The sequence below is a fragment of the Oncorhynchus gorbuscha genome, linkage group LG03 (assembly GCF_021184085.1).
Source record: "Oncorhynchus gorbuscha isolate QuinsamMale2020 ecotype Even-year linkage group LG03, OgorEven_v1.0, whole genome shotgun sequence".
NCBI lineage: Eukaryota > Metazoa > Chordata > Actinopteri > Salmoniformes > Salmonidae > Oncorhynchus > Oncorhynchus gorbuscha.
This window is the reverse complement of record NC_060175.1, coordinates 70,872,023-70,889,314: the sequence shown is the minus strand read 5'-3', so window position 1 is coordinate 70,889,314 and position 17,292 is coordinate 70,872,023. Positions and strand designations below refer to the sequence as shown.

At 42.4% G+C, this 17,292-nt stretch overlaps 1 protein-coding gene across 1 annotated transcript in view; it reads left to right on the top strand.

Moving 5' to 3' along the window:
• The window catches only part of espn (espin), a 107,935-nt gene that overhangs the window by 50,598 nt on the left and 40,045 nt on the right, over positions 1-17,292 (top strand). The window contains 2 exon segments of the mRNA XM_046343563.1: positions 8,436-8,584; positions 11,195-11,426. Of these exon segments, the coding sequence (XP_046199519.1) occupies positions 8,436-8,584; positions 11,195-11,426 (381 nt within the window).

Genomic DNA, 17,292 nt, shown 5'->3' with positions numbered 1-17,292 from the left:
TGTAGAACAATCGTGAAGACATCAAAACGATGAAATAACACATATGGAATCATGTAGTAACCAAGAAAGTGTTAAACAAATCAACATTCAATTTATTTTAGATTCTTCAAAGTAGCCACCCTTTGACTTGATGACAGCTTTGCACTCTCTTGACATTCTTTCAACTAGCTTGACCTGAAATGCTTTTCCAGCAGTCTTGAAGGAGTTCCCACATATGTTGAGCACTTGTTGGCTGCTTTTTCCTTCACTCTGCGATCCAACTCATCCCAAACCATCTCAATGGGTTGAGGTTGGGTGATTGTGGCCATCTGATGCAGTCAAATAGCCCTTACACAGCCTGAAAGTGTGTTGGGTCATTGTCCTGTTGAAAAACAAATGATAGTCCCACTAAGCGCAAACCATATGGGATGGTGTATTGCTGCAGAATGCTGTGGCAGCCATGCTGGTTAAGTGTGCCTTGAATTTTAAATAAATCACAGACAGTGTCACCAGCAAAGCACCCCCAAATATCACGCCTCCTCCATGCTTCACGGTGGGATCCACAAATGCGGAGATCATCCAATCACATACTCCTCATCTCACAAAGACACATCTCACAAAGACGCTGCAAATCTCAAATTTGTACTCATCAGACCAAAGGACAGATTTCCACCTTCCGTCTAATGTCCATTGCTTGTGTTTCTTGGCCCAATCCAGTCTCTTCTTATTATTGATGTCCTGTAGTAGTGGCTTCTTTGCAGCAATTTGACCATGAAGGCCTGATTCACGCAGTCTCCTCTGAACAGTTGATGTTGAGATGTGTCTGTTACTTGAACTCTGAAGCATTTATTTCGACTGCATACTGAGGTGCAGTTAACACTTCACGTATTCTCTGCAGCAGAGGTAACTCTGGGTCTTCCTTTCCTGTGGTGGTCCTCATGAGGGCCAGGTTCATCATAGCACTTGAATGTTTTTGTGATTGCTCTTGAAGAAACTTTCAAAGTTCTTGAAATGTTTCTGATTGACTGACCTTCATGTCTTAAAGTAATGATGGACTGTCGTTTCGCTTTGCTTATTTGAGCTATTCTTGCCATAATATGGTCTTGGTCTTTTAACAAATAGAGCTATCTTCTGTATACCACCCCTACCTTGTCACAACACAACTGATTGGCTCAAATGCATTAAGAAGGAAAGTTAATTTAAATGCATTCCAGGTGACTACCCCATGAAGCTGGTTGAGAGAATGCCAAGTGTGCAAAGCTGTCATCAAGGCAAAGGGTGGCTACTTTGAAGAATCTCAAATATAACATATGTTTTGATTTGTTTAACACTTTCTTGGTTACTACATGATTCCATATGTGTTATTTCATAGTTTTGATGTCTTCACTATTATTCTACAATGTAGAAAATAGTAAAAATAAAGAAAAACCCTTAAAAGAGTTGGTGTGTCCAAACTTCTGACTCGTAGCCTCCCGGGTGGCGCAGTGGTTGAGGGCGCTGTACTGCAGCGCCAGTTGTGCCACCAGAGACTCTGAGTTCGTGCCCAGGCTCTTTCGTAACCGGCCACGACTGGGAGGTCTGTGGGGTGACGCACAATTGGCCCAGCGTCGCCCGGGTTAGGGAGGGTTTGGCCGGTAGGGATGTCCTTGTCTCATTATGCACCAGTGACTCCTGTGGCGGACCAGGTGCAGTGCACACTAACCAAGGTTGCCAGGTGCACGGTGTTTCCTCTGACACATTGGTGCGGCTGGCTTCCGGGTTGGATGCGTGCTGTGTTAAGAAGCAGTGCAGTGTGGTTGGGTTGTGACTTTCAGCCTTTGTCTCTCCCGAGCTCGTACGGGACTTGTAGCGATGAGACAAGATAGTAGCTACTAAACAATTGGATACCATGAAATTGGGGAGAAAAAAGGGGTCAAATAAAAAAAAATTACAAAACTTTTGACTCATACTGTATATCATTAATTTAACCAAAAAAGTCCAAAAATGTATGTAGCAACTGCAGTTTCCCACTCTAAGTACAATCAAATAAAACTCAGAGGGGCCACTTTGTGCTTTGCAGGTGCTATGTAGTTTTTTTCTTCTTCTACAGTACAGGTTTTCGCAGTGTAGGTTTGCTTGAATTCACCCCCCCCCCATTCAGTATTTTTGTTTTGTGACAGGTGATGTTTTTGTACATTGGCCACTTAGACTCAGACTTATGTATTACGACTAACGTTTTTTATAGGATCTGCTCGCTCTACAATTATAACAGTAGCAAAGATAGTGTTTGTCTGGCCTTTCATAGCTAATCAAAATGGAGCCGGCAGGAATTCTTCTAATCCATAAACCCTGGGAGATTTGAGTGTGGGCAGCCGAGACGGTTGTGCCCGCCCTGCCTCAGCCCTCTACTGCTCTGTACTTTGCATAAGAGCTCAACCGGGCGTTGTGCCGCGCTGTGGTTGGTTGGTCGGCGGCCTGAAGCCTGATGTCACGGGTCGCTGTAGGTGTGCCTTATTGATGAGGGCCTGTGGGTAAAGTGAGAGGGCCAGGTAGAGTGACACAGTAGAGCGCAGGGGGACGAGGAGATCTGGAAATGTGGTGACTGCTGCTCTCAGTGCACCTCTGAGCTTCTGGGTCGGATCTGTCAGGACCAAGAGTACTACTGAGGGGAAAGAACTTAAACTACGGTAAGCCTAGAAGTGACCACAGCTTTTTATGTGAGTGACTTGGCTGTCGTTAAGGGGAACTGTTGCATTTGAAGTGTTAATGCGAGCAATCTCTTGGTTTATACCGACCTGCGCAGGTATTAGGGGTTGCTTTGTTGGGGAGGGAGGATGTGTTCTTTGTATGAATGGTTGTGTTGTATGGCATCTTTGCATATGGTGAACAGACAGTACTAGTGTTCCCCCAGGGCCACTGCTGGTAAATCGTTGCCGCTACTCCCATCATTTTCAGGATGGTAAAACGTTTTCAATGGAAAGAAATCACAAGTGAAACACTGATTACTCTGCATAGGTTCTGAGGGGGAAAGGAAGCTAACAAGCCAGACATATGACTTTGCAAAAACATGTCACTTTATCCAATCAAGTTAGAGGTTGTTTCAAGGGCCAGTCTTATGTTGCACAATGTCTCTTTTTTTTCATTCGTGAAGGCTTTTTCCTGCAATGATCCCCTCACTGAAACATACTTCATATATATGATGTACTTGCTCATATCTTTCATATGAGCTACTGAATTATTGACAAAGTATGAACGGACACTTGAACGCTCATTGCTTCTCCATTTTAGTAGTCGTCCATGCAAATTAGATGTATGTTTCGGATGTTAGTAGTGGTCCATGCAAATGAGATGTATGTTTCTGATGTTAGTAGTGGTCCATGCAAATGTGATGTATGTTTCTGATGTTAGTAGTGGTCCATGCAAATGTGATGTATGTTTCGGATGTTAGTAGTGGTCCATGCAAATGTGATGTATGTTTCGGATGTTAGTAGTGGTCCATGCAAATGAGATGTATGTTTCGGATGTTAGTAGTGGTCCATGCAAATGTGATGTATGTTTCTGATGTTAGTAGTGGTCCATGCAAATGTGATGTATGTTTCTGATGTTAGTAGTGGTCCATGCAAATGAGGTGTATGTTTCTGATGTTAGTAGTGGTCCATGCAAATGAGGTGTATGTTTCTGATGTTAGTAGTGGTCCATGCAAATGTGATGTATGTTTCTGATGTTAGTAGTGGTCCATGCAAATGTGATGTATGTTTCTGATGTTAGTAGTGGTCCATGCAAATGAGGTGTATGTTTCTGATGTTAGTAGTGGTCCATGCAAATGAGGTGTATGTTTCTGATGTTAGTAGTGGTCCATGCAAATGAGGTGTATGTTTCTGATGTTAGTAGTGGTCCATGCAAATGTGATGTATGTTTCTGATGTTAGTAGTGGTCCATGCAAATGAGGTGTATGTTTCTGATGTTAGTAGTGGTCCATGCAAATGAGGTGTATGTTTCTGATGTTAGTAGTGGTCCATGCAAATGAGATGTATGTTTCTGATGTTAGTAGTGGTCCATGCAAATGAGATGTATGTTTCTGATGTTAGTAGTGGTCCATGCAAATGTGATGTATGTTTCGGATGTTAGTAGTGGTCCATGCAAATGAGGTGTATGTTTCTGATGTTAGTAGTGGTCCATGCAAATGTGATGTATGTTTCTGATGTTAGTAGTGGTCCATGCAAATGTGATGTATGTTTCTGATGTTAGTAGTGGTCCATGCAAATGAGATGTATGTTTCTGATGTTAGTAGTGGTCCATGCAAATGAGGTGTATGTTTCTGATGTTAGTAGTGGTCCATGCAAATGTGATGTATGTTTCTGATGTTAGTAGTGGTCCATGCAAATGTGATGTATGTTTCTGATGTTAGTAGTGGTCCATGCAAATGAGGTGTATGTTTCTGATGTTAGTAGTGGTCCATGCAAATGAGATGTATGCCACAGCGCGACCACATTGAGCAGTTCAACAGTAAAGTAAGAAGAAAATACAGAAGCCCGCTAAATGAACACAGATCGCGGCGTCTATCCAGCAGCCAGACATCAGTGTGATGGGAGGTGTTGGGGTTAAGGGGGGTTACGGTGGAGCAGGGGTGGTGGTCTTGAGACTTTGTACACGGGTCTGCTACCTACTATGATGTCCCTCAATCCCTCAGAGGATGACCATTAAACCACCTGTGGATTTCCCTACTCACATTACACACACGTACACACTTCGCTAAGTGCTGCTCTGGGACCTTGTCTCTGACAGCAGATGTAAGTCAACAATGTAAATGCACCCATAAAGCCACATAGGACAAGAAAATATCAAATAAACAACAGGACAATATAAAGGGAAAAGAGGGACGTCACAGCCTTTGGGGATTATTTCTGCCTGTGTGTACATTGTCTAGGATTTTAGACATCTGTTGGATGTCTCTAGGTTGTCTCTAGGAGGTACCTCTCGAAAACGAAATGAATGCGATTTCAAATGTAAATGACGACATTTGCCGGTTGTGATGCTCTTGTTTTTGTGCAATTTGACAGGCAAAATGAGCGTCTGAAATGAGCACGTTGACCCGATAGCTTCGAATGTAATCAACCGCATTCTCACTTTATTCACTTTCTATGAATATAGTATAATCCTGTATCTGATTGATTCGTTATACTCTGTGGACTATAAACAATGTACTTGTCTATCTATAGTGATAAGTACAGAGCCCAAAATAAGAAATAGTTTCCCCCTCGTTCTATTGCTTGGTTGCTGGGTGGTATTTCGTAGAGTACAACTATTTCATGTGTTTTTGTGAGCGGGACTTCTTTAAAAAAGCACACACTCGGGCTGTTCTGTCTCACAGAGTAAGCCTGGCCATACTTAACTGAGGTGAGGAGATAGAAAGGAAAGAAAAGGCCCACACATCCCAGCTTTTCTTAGTCAAGCAATGCTTTCAATGCAAATAGTCGTAATGCAATACTTTGCATTAGGTAAATACACCCCCCCCCAAAAAAAAAGACGTAGATGGAAAAGCACTCCATTGGTGTTTAGTACACAAGATTAAAACATATTGAAGAAGAGGTTTGGGATCAACTCATATTTACTTACTGAATTGAAATAAAATCCCACTGGGTACAGACGTCAGTTCAATGTCTGGTTTTGATTCTCATTTGGTTGATTTATCAACTAACCGTGAAATCAACAACAAATGTCACGATGTCATATGATTTGGGTTAAAGGTTGGGTGAAAAAAGACTAAATGCCTTTCGGTTGATGATTCAATGTTGTCACGTTTAAAAAAAAGTTGATATGACGTGGAAACAAAGTTGATTCAACCAGTTTTTGCCCACTGGGATTATCCCCAACCTTGGACTACAGCAGTATCTTCAATGGTCCTAGCTATCTTTGAAACATGGGTCTATTGTGTCAGGTGTCCAATGTACTTTCTCCTCAACAAGTGGCCTAGAGAGCTCGGAATGGGAAAGTGAGAAACCCGGAGATGAAGGAGCCATCCCACTGGGCACACCATGTCATTTCAACGGTGAAATTTGGGTAATATTTGGTTGATGTTGATCAGTGAGATTTCAACCTTTATTTACCCACTCAAAAAGATAGCTATAAGTTTGTTGAATTCCCAATGTGTGATAAGTATGCTTTCAACCATTTAAAAGAACAGCCAAATTCCAATAGAAAACTGTATTTTTGGTTTAGTTGTCATCTAAATGTGTTATCGGCGCTATCTATTAGGGCCAGGGACGTTACTAGTATCGTGATACTCGTTAGTATCGTGGCAAGGCAACAAAACAAGAAGCGGATTTAAGTTCTTTAGGAATACAGCCCTAATGTTGAAAACAAACATCATTATGTTGTCATTCAGAGTCACATGTATTTATCTTCCAAGCTATAGCACACCCTATTTTACATACTGCATATTTTTAAAGGACCAAAGACTTTTTGTGTTTTAATTTTTGCCATGTAAAAAATATTTAGATACTGGTATTGTCCTGGCCCTACTTTCAACCATTTAAAAGCACAACGGAGGTCAAATGGGAATACAATGTTAGATATTTTGTATCTAATAGTACAACCAAATGACCTGGATGCCAGTTGAGATTACACTAAACGTACATGGTGCAAGTGATCAATGCTGTTCAAGATTCAGCACAGATTACAGCAATTGTGAAGATCTCCAAGGACCTGCGACCTTTGCTTGCTATCGTGAACATGCATGCTTTCTATGATTACATAAGAAGACATTTAGAGTTACAGTAGGCTTACCTCAGTGGCCATGGATGTGTTACTCATTTTAAGGTTGAACAAATACAGGTACATTAGTTTGCAAGATAGCCTTAACGTTAGGATACTGTATTAGAAAAAGATGATTGAATTGTTTGGTTGACAACACATCATAGTTTAATCTGAGCTGTGGCTCAATCAAATCAAACTTTAAATGCACTTTAAATAAGTTTGATTTATTCCTGTTCTTTAACTTGCATTTTGGGTTTAGTTGGAGACATGAATCCAACATATCATTTGTTAACTTGTCGATAGGCTATTTGCTGTATTACAAAATTGATATTGAATTGTGTGTGGTTGTCAACAAATTCCAGTTTGTCTACAAGTTAATAATGAATATGTTGGATTTACGTCTCTATCTCAACCAAGAATCAAAGTTGAAGAGTTGGACTATGTCAACTAAAAATGCAAGTTTAAGAATAGGAGTTCATCTAACCTAACTTTAAATACATTTAATTTTATCTTAAGTTTGATTTGATTTAGTCGTTTTCTTTAAGTTAGGTTTTTGGTTGAGATAGACGAGGATCCAACGTATTGATGATTAACTTGGAAGTTACATTTCAAATCGACAAAAGCTTGAATTCCTATATGTATTGTATATTTTTAGTTGAACCCTGGGTTAAATGTAAACAATAACAGATGATGACTTTGCAAATGCTATATAGGCCTAAATAATAATAATAATATATGCCATTTAGCAGACGCTTTTATCCAAAGCGACTTACAGTCATGTGTGCATACATTCTACGTATGGGTGGTCCCGGGGATCGAACCCACTACCCTGGCGTTACAAGCGCCATGCTCTACCAACTGAGCTACAGAAGGACAATAGCATCATTTATGATATACCGTGTGACTTATAAAGTATGGTTACATTTCATTTGCTCTGTTAAAACGACCTTTTGGATGACTTTGAAAGCAACAGTGAATATATTTGGTAAGAGGTCTATCAATAATCATTATCATGTAACAATTTCAAAGATTTTACTGAGTTTCATTAGGCCCTGTTCTATGGATTTCACATGACTGGTAATACAGATATGCATCTGTTGGTCAAGTAGAGTAGAGGTGTGGATCAGAAAACCAGTCAGTATCCGGTGTGAACTCCATTTGCCTCATGCATTGCAACACATCTCCTTCGCACAGAGTTGATCGGGCTGTTGATTGTGGTCTGTGGAATGTTGTCCCACTCCTCTTCAATGGCTATGGGAAGTTGCTGGATATTGGCGGAAACTGGAACACACTGTCGACCACATGCAGCCATGCAAGCCCAGGACCTCCATATCTGGCTTCTTCACCTGTGGGATCGTCTGAAACCAGCCACCCGGACAGCTGATGAAACTGTGGGTTTGCACAACCAAATAATTTATGTACAAACATTCAGAAACCATCTCAGGGAGACTCATCTGCATGCTCGTCGTCCTCACCAGAGTCTAGACCTGACTGCAGTTCAGCATCGTAACCGACTTCAGTAGGCAAATGCTCACCTTCGATGGCCACTGGCACGCTGGAGAAGTGAGCTCTTCATGGATAAATCCCGGTTTCAACTGAACCGGGCAGCAGACATAGGACCAACACTTTACATGTTGCATTTATATTTTTGTTCAGTATGTTATATATTTTCTCACTGCTCATTGGCCCCTTTCTTGTTTCTACCCAGCAACTGACTCCAGGAGATCACCACGATAAGCTGCGTCGGGTGGACTCCAACAGAAAGTCTCGAAACTTCAACAAGCAGCCCAGCACCGGGGACTACTACAAAGCCCTGGGTAGCGACACGGTCGACAACCGTGGGATCAGAGCCATGGCACCTAACGAGGAGGTAAGCAGGACCAGACAACAGGGGTTGTTCTCCAACTCCATTCCTAGAGAGCAAACTGGGTGTGCAAGCTTGTGTTCCAGCCCAGCACTATATACATGATTCAACTTATCATGGTCCAGTTGATTGCCTGCAACTGGTGTGATAGTACTGGGCTGGAACACAAGCCTGCTCACCCAGTATCTCTCCGTAGTATATTCACTGTAGAAGAGGGAGACGTTTGTTTGGGGGGGATTTGATAAACACAAGATCAGTTCTGTAATAGTCAAGACAGCCGCACAGTGTTTTCAAGCTGTTGATAATCAAAATGGCTGCCATACCATGCCCTGTTAGAGTCAACTAGCTGGCACCAACAGGATTGGCTTCTGTAGCGGTCGGTCAGACCAGTGCATCCCCCAGTGACTGCCCTCTAATCTAGCAGAACTCTGTTCCTCCCAGGCCCCAATCCTCACCTCAACCCAGGTCTTGCTGCCTCACCTGACAAGCCAGCATAGTGCAGCACAACTCTGTTGCGGGACAGAGAAAGAAACTGCTGTCCTAAAGGGCCACAGACGGCAGTGTGTCTCTGTGTTACATAACATACCATCTGATACCAACCGATACCAAAGGATACCGCCTGATCTCCGCCCTGTTGCGAAAACTCACTTGCAAAACACAGGCACAAACAAACCGATTACTGTTCCATTATCCTCAAAGTGAAGCTAACCAGGACTGCACTGTACTACCAGGGAAATGACATTTTCATGAACTTGGCTTCGTAATAAATCTGTGCTTAACCTTTCAAAGGTTGTGCTAAGGTATGCGATTTGGCTTCTCTTTGCTTCTTAATATTGCTGCTGCTGTAACATTGCTGCCACCCACTATGTGTTGTCTGTTTTCTGCTAGTCCACCACCACCCCAACTGTTTGGTTCTTCTTTTTGTTCCCGTTAGGGGGATTGGTATATCTCGCTCACTGCCTGTAGTTGATTAATAATGATAATAATTGACGCATTGCTCTGGCAGTAAGCTCCCCTGAACGAGCAGAGCCTAATGCCAAAACCACATGTATCGCAATCTATTTTCAAATAAATGGTTTAACGAATACGTGGGTTTCCTGTCTGAACAAAAAAAATAGTCTATATAAACTAAAATGGTGTTTTAGATGTTGTGTGCTGAAAAGTGTGGATACATATTTCCACAGACACGCATCATGAGGTCCTGCACGCACAGTCAACGGCCCCATAATGTCATGGGTATCGACAGTTTGGTGTCGAAGGCCACTATTGGGTGTAATCTACATTGAGCCAATTCGGACCTTGTGAGTCTACATGTGAAATTGGTGTGCACTCGGTGCACAAATTATGTTCAGAGGTGCTAAGTACTCTCGGCCAGCAAACACTATTCTGAGCCCTTAGTATCACTCGGTGGTGTAAAATGACTTTAAAGTAGTACTTAAGTAATTTTTGGAGATAACTTTACTATTTATATTTTTGACAACTTTTACTTTTACTTCACTACATTCGTATAGAAAATAATGTACTTTTTACTCTACATACATTTTCCTTGACACCCTAAAGTTGTCGTTCAATTTTGAATGCTTAGCAGGACAGGAAAATGGTCCAATTCAAGCACTTATCAAGTGAACATCCTACTGCCTTTGTTCTGGCAGACTCACTAAACACACATGCTTTGTTTGTAAATGATGTTGGAGTGTGCCACTGACTATCTGTACATTAAAATAACAAGACAAAAGTCTGGTTTGCTTAAGGAATTTGAAATAGTTTAACTTTTTTTTTTATACCTAAGTATATTTTATCAATTACATTTACTTTTGATACTCCTCAGTATTTTTAAAACCAAATCATTTAAAACATTTACTCAAGTAGTATTTTACTGGGTGACTTTTACTTGAGTCATTTTCTATTAAGGTATCTTTACTTTTACTCAAGTATGACAATTGGGTACTTTTTCCACCACTGGTGTCCCTGTCCCAGAAAGACCCTAGATTATGCCATATTCACTGCATTATTATGGGCGCACATTATTATTCCCACGGGGTGTTATAGACAGCAAGTGTCTAATTGGGCCGTCATTATAGAGTCAACTACTGTACATCTGTCACAGTATCATTCTCCCTCTCCTCCCACATACAATAATGTTATGGGCCGAGCCAAGCACTGCTAGACTGTCTATTGGGATGTCTTTCTGTGCAGCCAGGGGTGATACGGTTCATTGGTTCCTACCATTATTACAACTTCCTTTCCAGCTGTCAAGGAATGAGATGATAGAAAGATCACCATGGGGGCTTTTTTTTTTTGAGGGTGCAAAAATTGGGAGATGTTTACCAAAAATAATAAATAATTAGCTCCATTTCTTCTTTTCCGATGTCCATGGCAAAGGGAGCGATTTTATGGATGGGTTATCAGCTAACAGTAGTGCGTGTGCGATTCAATGACAAAAATTGCTTTTGACTAACTGTCCAAGTATTTAAAATGATATTTTTGTAACATCTCTACATTTTAGCTCTGTCAAAAGGAGACCCTTCATATTTAAGATGGACAGGTATCTGTTATGTTTTGACTGGTGGAATACGAACTAACCATTTTCTATTTTATTTTTTATGATCCAATCAGGGTTCTGTGCTATTGGAGGAGCCAGCCGAAAGCCCCGCCCCCAGCCCGGAGAACGGCACCACGGAGGAGTTGTCCCTCCCTCCTCCTCTTCCTCCTCTCCCGCCTCCCCTCCCCATCAGCAACCCCACCCCGGCACCCCCTCCTCCCCCACCACTGCCCTCGGAAATGCCCACCTACCAGTACAGCCCTTCCTCAAACACCAACCAGCGACGCCCCTCCTCCTCTTCAGGAAGTGAGTGCCCACTGCCGCTACCTGTAGCTTTCGCGCTTTGTCTTTATTTTGCTTTCCCCGCTTTCCCTTTCTCTCTGTTTTCACTCTCCCTTTCTTTCTGACATTGTGCTGCAGTTCATTCTGAATAAAAAAAATGTCATGTTATATTTGCTACTGTATTTTAAATGGTTCATTATGTCTTTTTTTGCCTGGCCATTGCATTTCACAGATGGCAAAACCTGTGCGAAGTGTCAATAGTGCAGTTATTCCTGGAAAGCTGAGTTGGGGCAGGCGCAAAAACAATGTTATCTCACTCTGTAGAGACAGAGAGATGAGTCTGGCCTTACCGTCCCAGATAACTGATTACAAATGTATGCCCTTGCTCAGGGCTACCGTTACCTTGAGAACCGGTTTAGTGTTCAGCCATTTCCTTAATTGCCCCCATCTCTCTCTGCCTTGACTGACTGACACTACCTGACATGGCTGCTCTTCGCCACAGTTGCTCGTCGCCCCTGTCTGCTCCCTCTGTTCTAGTTACAAAGATGCTGGTTATTTTCTATGCTTCGGGGAAATGTTCAATTGAGTAGTTATGCTCTGCCCCAAAGCTTGCTTCATCAGGTAGATGTCAAAGAACGTTTTGACCACAGAATGCAGATGTTGCTTGTTTAGAACTGTCCTCAGGTAAGAGGCCGGCAAATTGTTCCATTCCAGAGCTTTGGGGATCGATGACGTCAGCCTCGAAAGTTTTTATCTCTATGGTTTTGACTTTCTCATGTATGTTTTGTCCTCTTGAACGTGAAACTCATCTGTCTTCTACTAATGAGCTCTCTTATTCCTCCTCCTTCAATTGTGTTCATGGTCCCATCCCTCTCCTCCCCTCTGGAACACCTGCTATCTGACTGCATGTGCCTGCCCCTTCTCGCTCTCCTCTTATCTCTCTCTCCACTGCCGCCTCTCCAAGGCGGGGCGTTTCTGTCCCCCTCTCCTCAGTCAGAAGGCGGCCCACTCAAGGTGATGAAGAGTAAGTACTGGGAGCTCCAATTCAATATGACTTTATTTATCCCCTCATGGGCAATTAAGGCAGGTCTCAAATCAACTTCCTCGTCCTCCCTCTGGACAGATGTCCTGTCTTTTAACAGTTCACACTGTTTCCTTCCTTCCCCTCCTTTCTTTTACATCCACCTGCCCTGACGCTTGTCTCACTGTCTGCCCGCTTGAGACTGTTTGTCATTGTCGACACAGTCTCTTGGGCAGAAAACGACAAAACAAAAGGGGTCAGAGGCTGTATCCTGGTTAGTTGGCAGGTTATAAAGGGTTAATCAGAGTCACATCAAAGTAATAATAGATGGGTAGATGTGGAACAAAGGGCTTATTTAAATGAGGTGTATGGACATACACAGTATAGAGCGGACATGATTCCCCTGTTCAATAACATGGCGAAGAAGCATCCAGCATACCCATTCTACGGTACTTAGATATATGTATCTGAAACCTCCCGAAATAAGTAGCCCCAATAGGACCAGCAACACGTGTTTCCTCCTGATGAGAGAGGGTTAACGCTGGGGTTAAAAGTGGGGTAAAGGGACTTCAGATGCTTCCATGGCCCTTAGATGTGGCCTGCAGCAGTATAACCATTAGAAATGAACCATAAACCTGGTGTCATTGCATTCCCATTGCTGTGCTATTGCGGTTTGGGTTGGGTTCCGTTGTGTTCCCATTAGCATCACACACAAACACACTCACACTCTCTCTCACACACCAGTCCACACCCGTCATCCTTGCCTCTAGAGAAAATATCACGCCACACAAAACTGAGCTTTCTGCATTTGTAGACTCTGTATCGCTAAAGCTGAGCTTGTGCTCCGCAATGAAGAGTTGCCAGGACCAAAAAGACGAAGGTAGCTCCATCGGCGGGTAATACCATCAGTTGTCAGGGGCCGCTATTTTATGAATATTTTTGTGTATGGTCTGTGGATTTATATCTACATATATATATATGAAACATACATGGTTAATCTGTCAAATGAATGAGGTGAATGTGGCCTGTAGCTTTTTGTTTTAGAATAGATGATGGGCCGTAATGGTGCTTTGGAGCTGAAAGGGTCTGCTTCCTGATCTCGCTTTATGTCGATGGTCAGGCTGGCTGGCTGGCTGTGTGTGATCAGGCTTCTCATTGGACTAGGCTGCTCATTAGCTTGCCTGACTGAGATCTCTCCCTCCTTCTAATCTACCGGCAGTGCTAATGCGAGCAGGGGTGAGGAAGGGGTGGGGCTGGAGGAGGCAGGGTGAGGCAAACGGGGGAAGTGGGGTAAGGCTGGATCTTAAATCCAGGCCCAGTTTGGCAAGCCGCTCGCTGTCGGCGCCAATTACCACTGATTCCTTTGGATTTCTCCCCAACTACGACGGGTCCTTTATAGACAGCTGCTCTCTTTTCTCTGGGCCGGAGAGGGAGATGGGTAGAGCGCAGGAGGGAGAGGGGGGGAGGAGGGGGAGTAAGAAGGGGTGGGTGACTGCATGAAGCTTTGCCCCGGTTTCTCGGTCAGCCTGTTGCCGTTGCTTCGCAGCAAGTCGGGTTTTTGCCTCCCCGGCAGGCAGGAATTAATGAATGATCCATAGTGTACTGGATCGTCAAGTTGAGAGGAGTTTTATAACTTAAACTCAGGTGATGTATCTATCCTACTGTTTTATTTGTTTTGGGTGAGCTTTATGCCTTGTCTGTCATTGGGATGTTAAAGATATGACCTTAGGTGTCTTAGAAAAGGTATGATAAGTCTTGTTATTCAGTTGTGTTAATTCTATTATTGTTTAGTTTAGTGTTGGACCTGTTGATTGAGTTGTCAGTCTGATTTGGTTTCAAGGTTTCAGGTAGCCCTTGTTGATTTTACCTTTAATTGTTAATGTTATTTGAACACGTTGGTGTTATCTACACTGAGTTAGTTGGTTTGCTCTTATTTGTCAGTAAAAAATATTGAGTTGCACCCCATTTTGCCATCAGAACAGCCTCAATTCGTCAGGGCATGAACCCTACAAGGTGTCAAAAGCGTTCCACAGGGATGCTGGCCATGTTGACTCCAATGCTTCCCACAGTTGCCAAGTTGGCTGGATGTCCTTTGGGTGGTGGAGCATTCTTAATACACACGGGAGACTGTTGTGTGTAAAAAACCCAGCAGCGTTGCAGTTCTTGACACACTCAAACCGGTGCGCCTGGCACCTACTAATATACCCTGTTTAAAGGCACTTAAATATTTTGTCTTGCCCATTCGCCCTCTGAATGGTACACGTACACAATCTATGTCTCAATTGTAAAAAAAAATATATAAACTTCTTTAACTTGTCTCCTCACTTTCATCTATACTGATTGAAGTGGATTTAACAAGTGACATCAATAATGGATCATAGCTTTCACCTGGATTCACTTGATCAGCCTGTCATGGAAGAGGAGGTGTTCCTAAGGTTTTGAACACTCAGTGTATATACACTGTACACCCATTAGTCACTTAACTAAGTGCCTTTGCCATATTTTAAAAAACACTTTACTTGTTCAATATGACAGGCATTGCATAAATACATTTCTCAAGTAACTCAACCATTGTTCAATAACTGTTGTTGTGTTAATAGACAGTCACCATTGTCACTCGATGCATTCTTCAGACAAATCACCTGTTGGCATTGCAGGATGTGTTGTCTGTTCATTTCTTTACCAGATAGAAAACCTCTGTTTCTCCAATGTTCTTTACACAAGTACAATGTCCAAACAAAGTGCTTTTGTTTTCTAGATTTAACAATTAATAGCAGACCCAATTTTTAGGGCACTATTCTGTCGTAAAGAGATTGGGGCTCATGGCAGCGAAACAGGATTTTTTTGTTTTACACAATGAGCTGTTACAGTCGCTGTGCTGGAGCATTCCCTAATCTGTGCATCTTGATTGTCTGTTTCGGTTTGGTCGTGTGAAATAATTTGCTGCAGCATTTTCTCAGTTGCAGCATATTGGCCGACTGTGTCAATCTATCTCTACATTAGCTCTAGAGTGGTGCAAAGTCTTGTTCTTTCCCTTGGAGTTGCACTCGCAGATTATTTGCAGATTTGCCTAAATATATCATCCGGGTGCATGTGACCCTTCTGGCCAAAATAGTTTTTCGCTTAGTTTCCAAACCATATGATCATTGGAGATGAATTGAGTAGAACCAGAAAGCGGAGGCTCCATTATGGTCCTGTCACAAAGGGTGTCATTTTACTCCAAGTGGAGCTAAGCAGGCACTCAAAAAATGATACAATAAAAACAGCATCAAGGCTCCTCTGCACTCATCTCCTCTTTTGCGTTTCATACAAGCCTTAGGTCAGTATTGTGTCTGCCACTGACCGATGGGCCGATGAAATATTCAACATCCAGGTGTCTACCAGTGCCCAGTGTCAATCGCCACCAAGTCTCACTCTCTCGCTCTCCCATCTCTCTCTCTCTCTCTCTCCTCTTTCTCTCCTCTTCTCTCTCCCTCTCCCTGACCGATTGGCAGATGAAATATTCAACATCCAGGTGTCTGTCAGTGTCACTCGCCACTAGGGCTGTGGCAGCCACAAAATTTTGTGAGCTGGTGATTGTCACGCAAATAACTGCCGGTATCACGGTAATTGACACCGTTAATTAACATAAACACATTTAGCATCTCCTGGCTTCTACACACAGCCTACAAGCCACTGATGTAGACCTTTGGAACATCTACATTTTTAAAAGTCTGATAAATTAATGTAATATAGCCTACACCTTCACAATGAATCCATTATGTATTTTAGACAGGTCTAAAGAAACATGATATGAAGAAAATGTAGTCTGTTTCAGAAGAACAAAATAGCATACTCTGAGTTGTCCTGATCTGGCAATGACATATGGCTGTGGGCTACACTCATGTAGCAGACAAGATTTGCTTAGAATTACGTGGCATTATTTTGTAGTATTTTATAGTATGAAGAGTACAATTGAACACAGCTGAATAAAATAGAAAGGATATTTTCTCCAAATGATGTGAGGGAGTGCGAACATGCGTCTATTCTGTGTTGAGCGGTTAAGAAACAGCTTTGTCTATATGCTTAATTTAGAGTTATTTATGTAACTTTAGTTGTAATGCAAAACAGTGTAAAAACAAAATGTATGTAAAAACAAAAATTATACATTCTAAGGCTGCAAAATGCGACTAATGATGATTTGAAAAAAGTTGCATGAAGGACATGAGCTCTGCTTTGTTTTGTGTAGGCTGTACACATTTCATCAGTCTCTCATTCACAATTTGACAAGCATGTGATAATGCCTCAAATTTCCCAGGAGGAATCCCCTTTGTGTGGCTGTAATGCCCACTAAAAGAATCCATGCCTTTTGCGGCCAGTGGCCGTTTTGCCCTTGGGCTGAATATAATCATTTGCATTCCCTTCTCCATGCGTGCTGTGTGCTCACGCACATGGCTCACCGTCACGTGATCGGTCTTTCTCACAGGCTACAGGTGAAGACGGACACATCGGGGACGTACTTATCCATTTCCAAGGTGCATATTGAAGACATTGGAAGAACTGTCCACATTTACTTTTCAGCCAAGAAGTAGGCCTAACAAACAGCAAAAGTACTAGCCTATGTCAATCTACTATCCCCCATAGTACAAAAGGTTACCTATTATTTCCTGTGTGAGAAATAAATATTCCAAACATAGTCTGGGACAGGTGTGAGATGTGATAGATCCCAAATGAATACAACCTCTAGCATCCCCCCCAAAATGTATCCAATGTGGCTGGCGCAACAGATCAGAATGTTTAGCTTAAAGTGTTGATCAACTATTGGGCTATTTCTTCGCATTATAAGCACAGCAATGCAGTAGGCTATAAGCTCGAATGTTCCATTAGCGG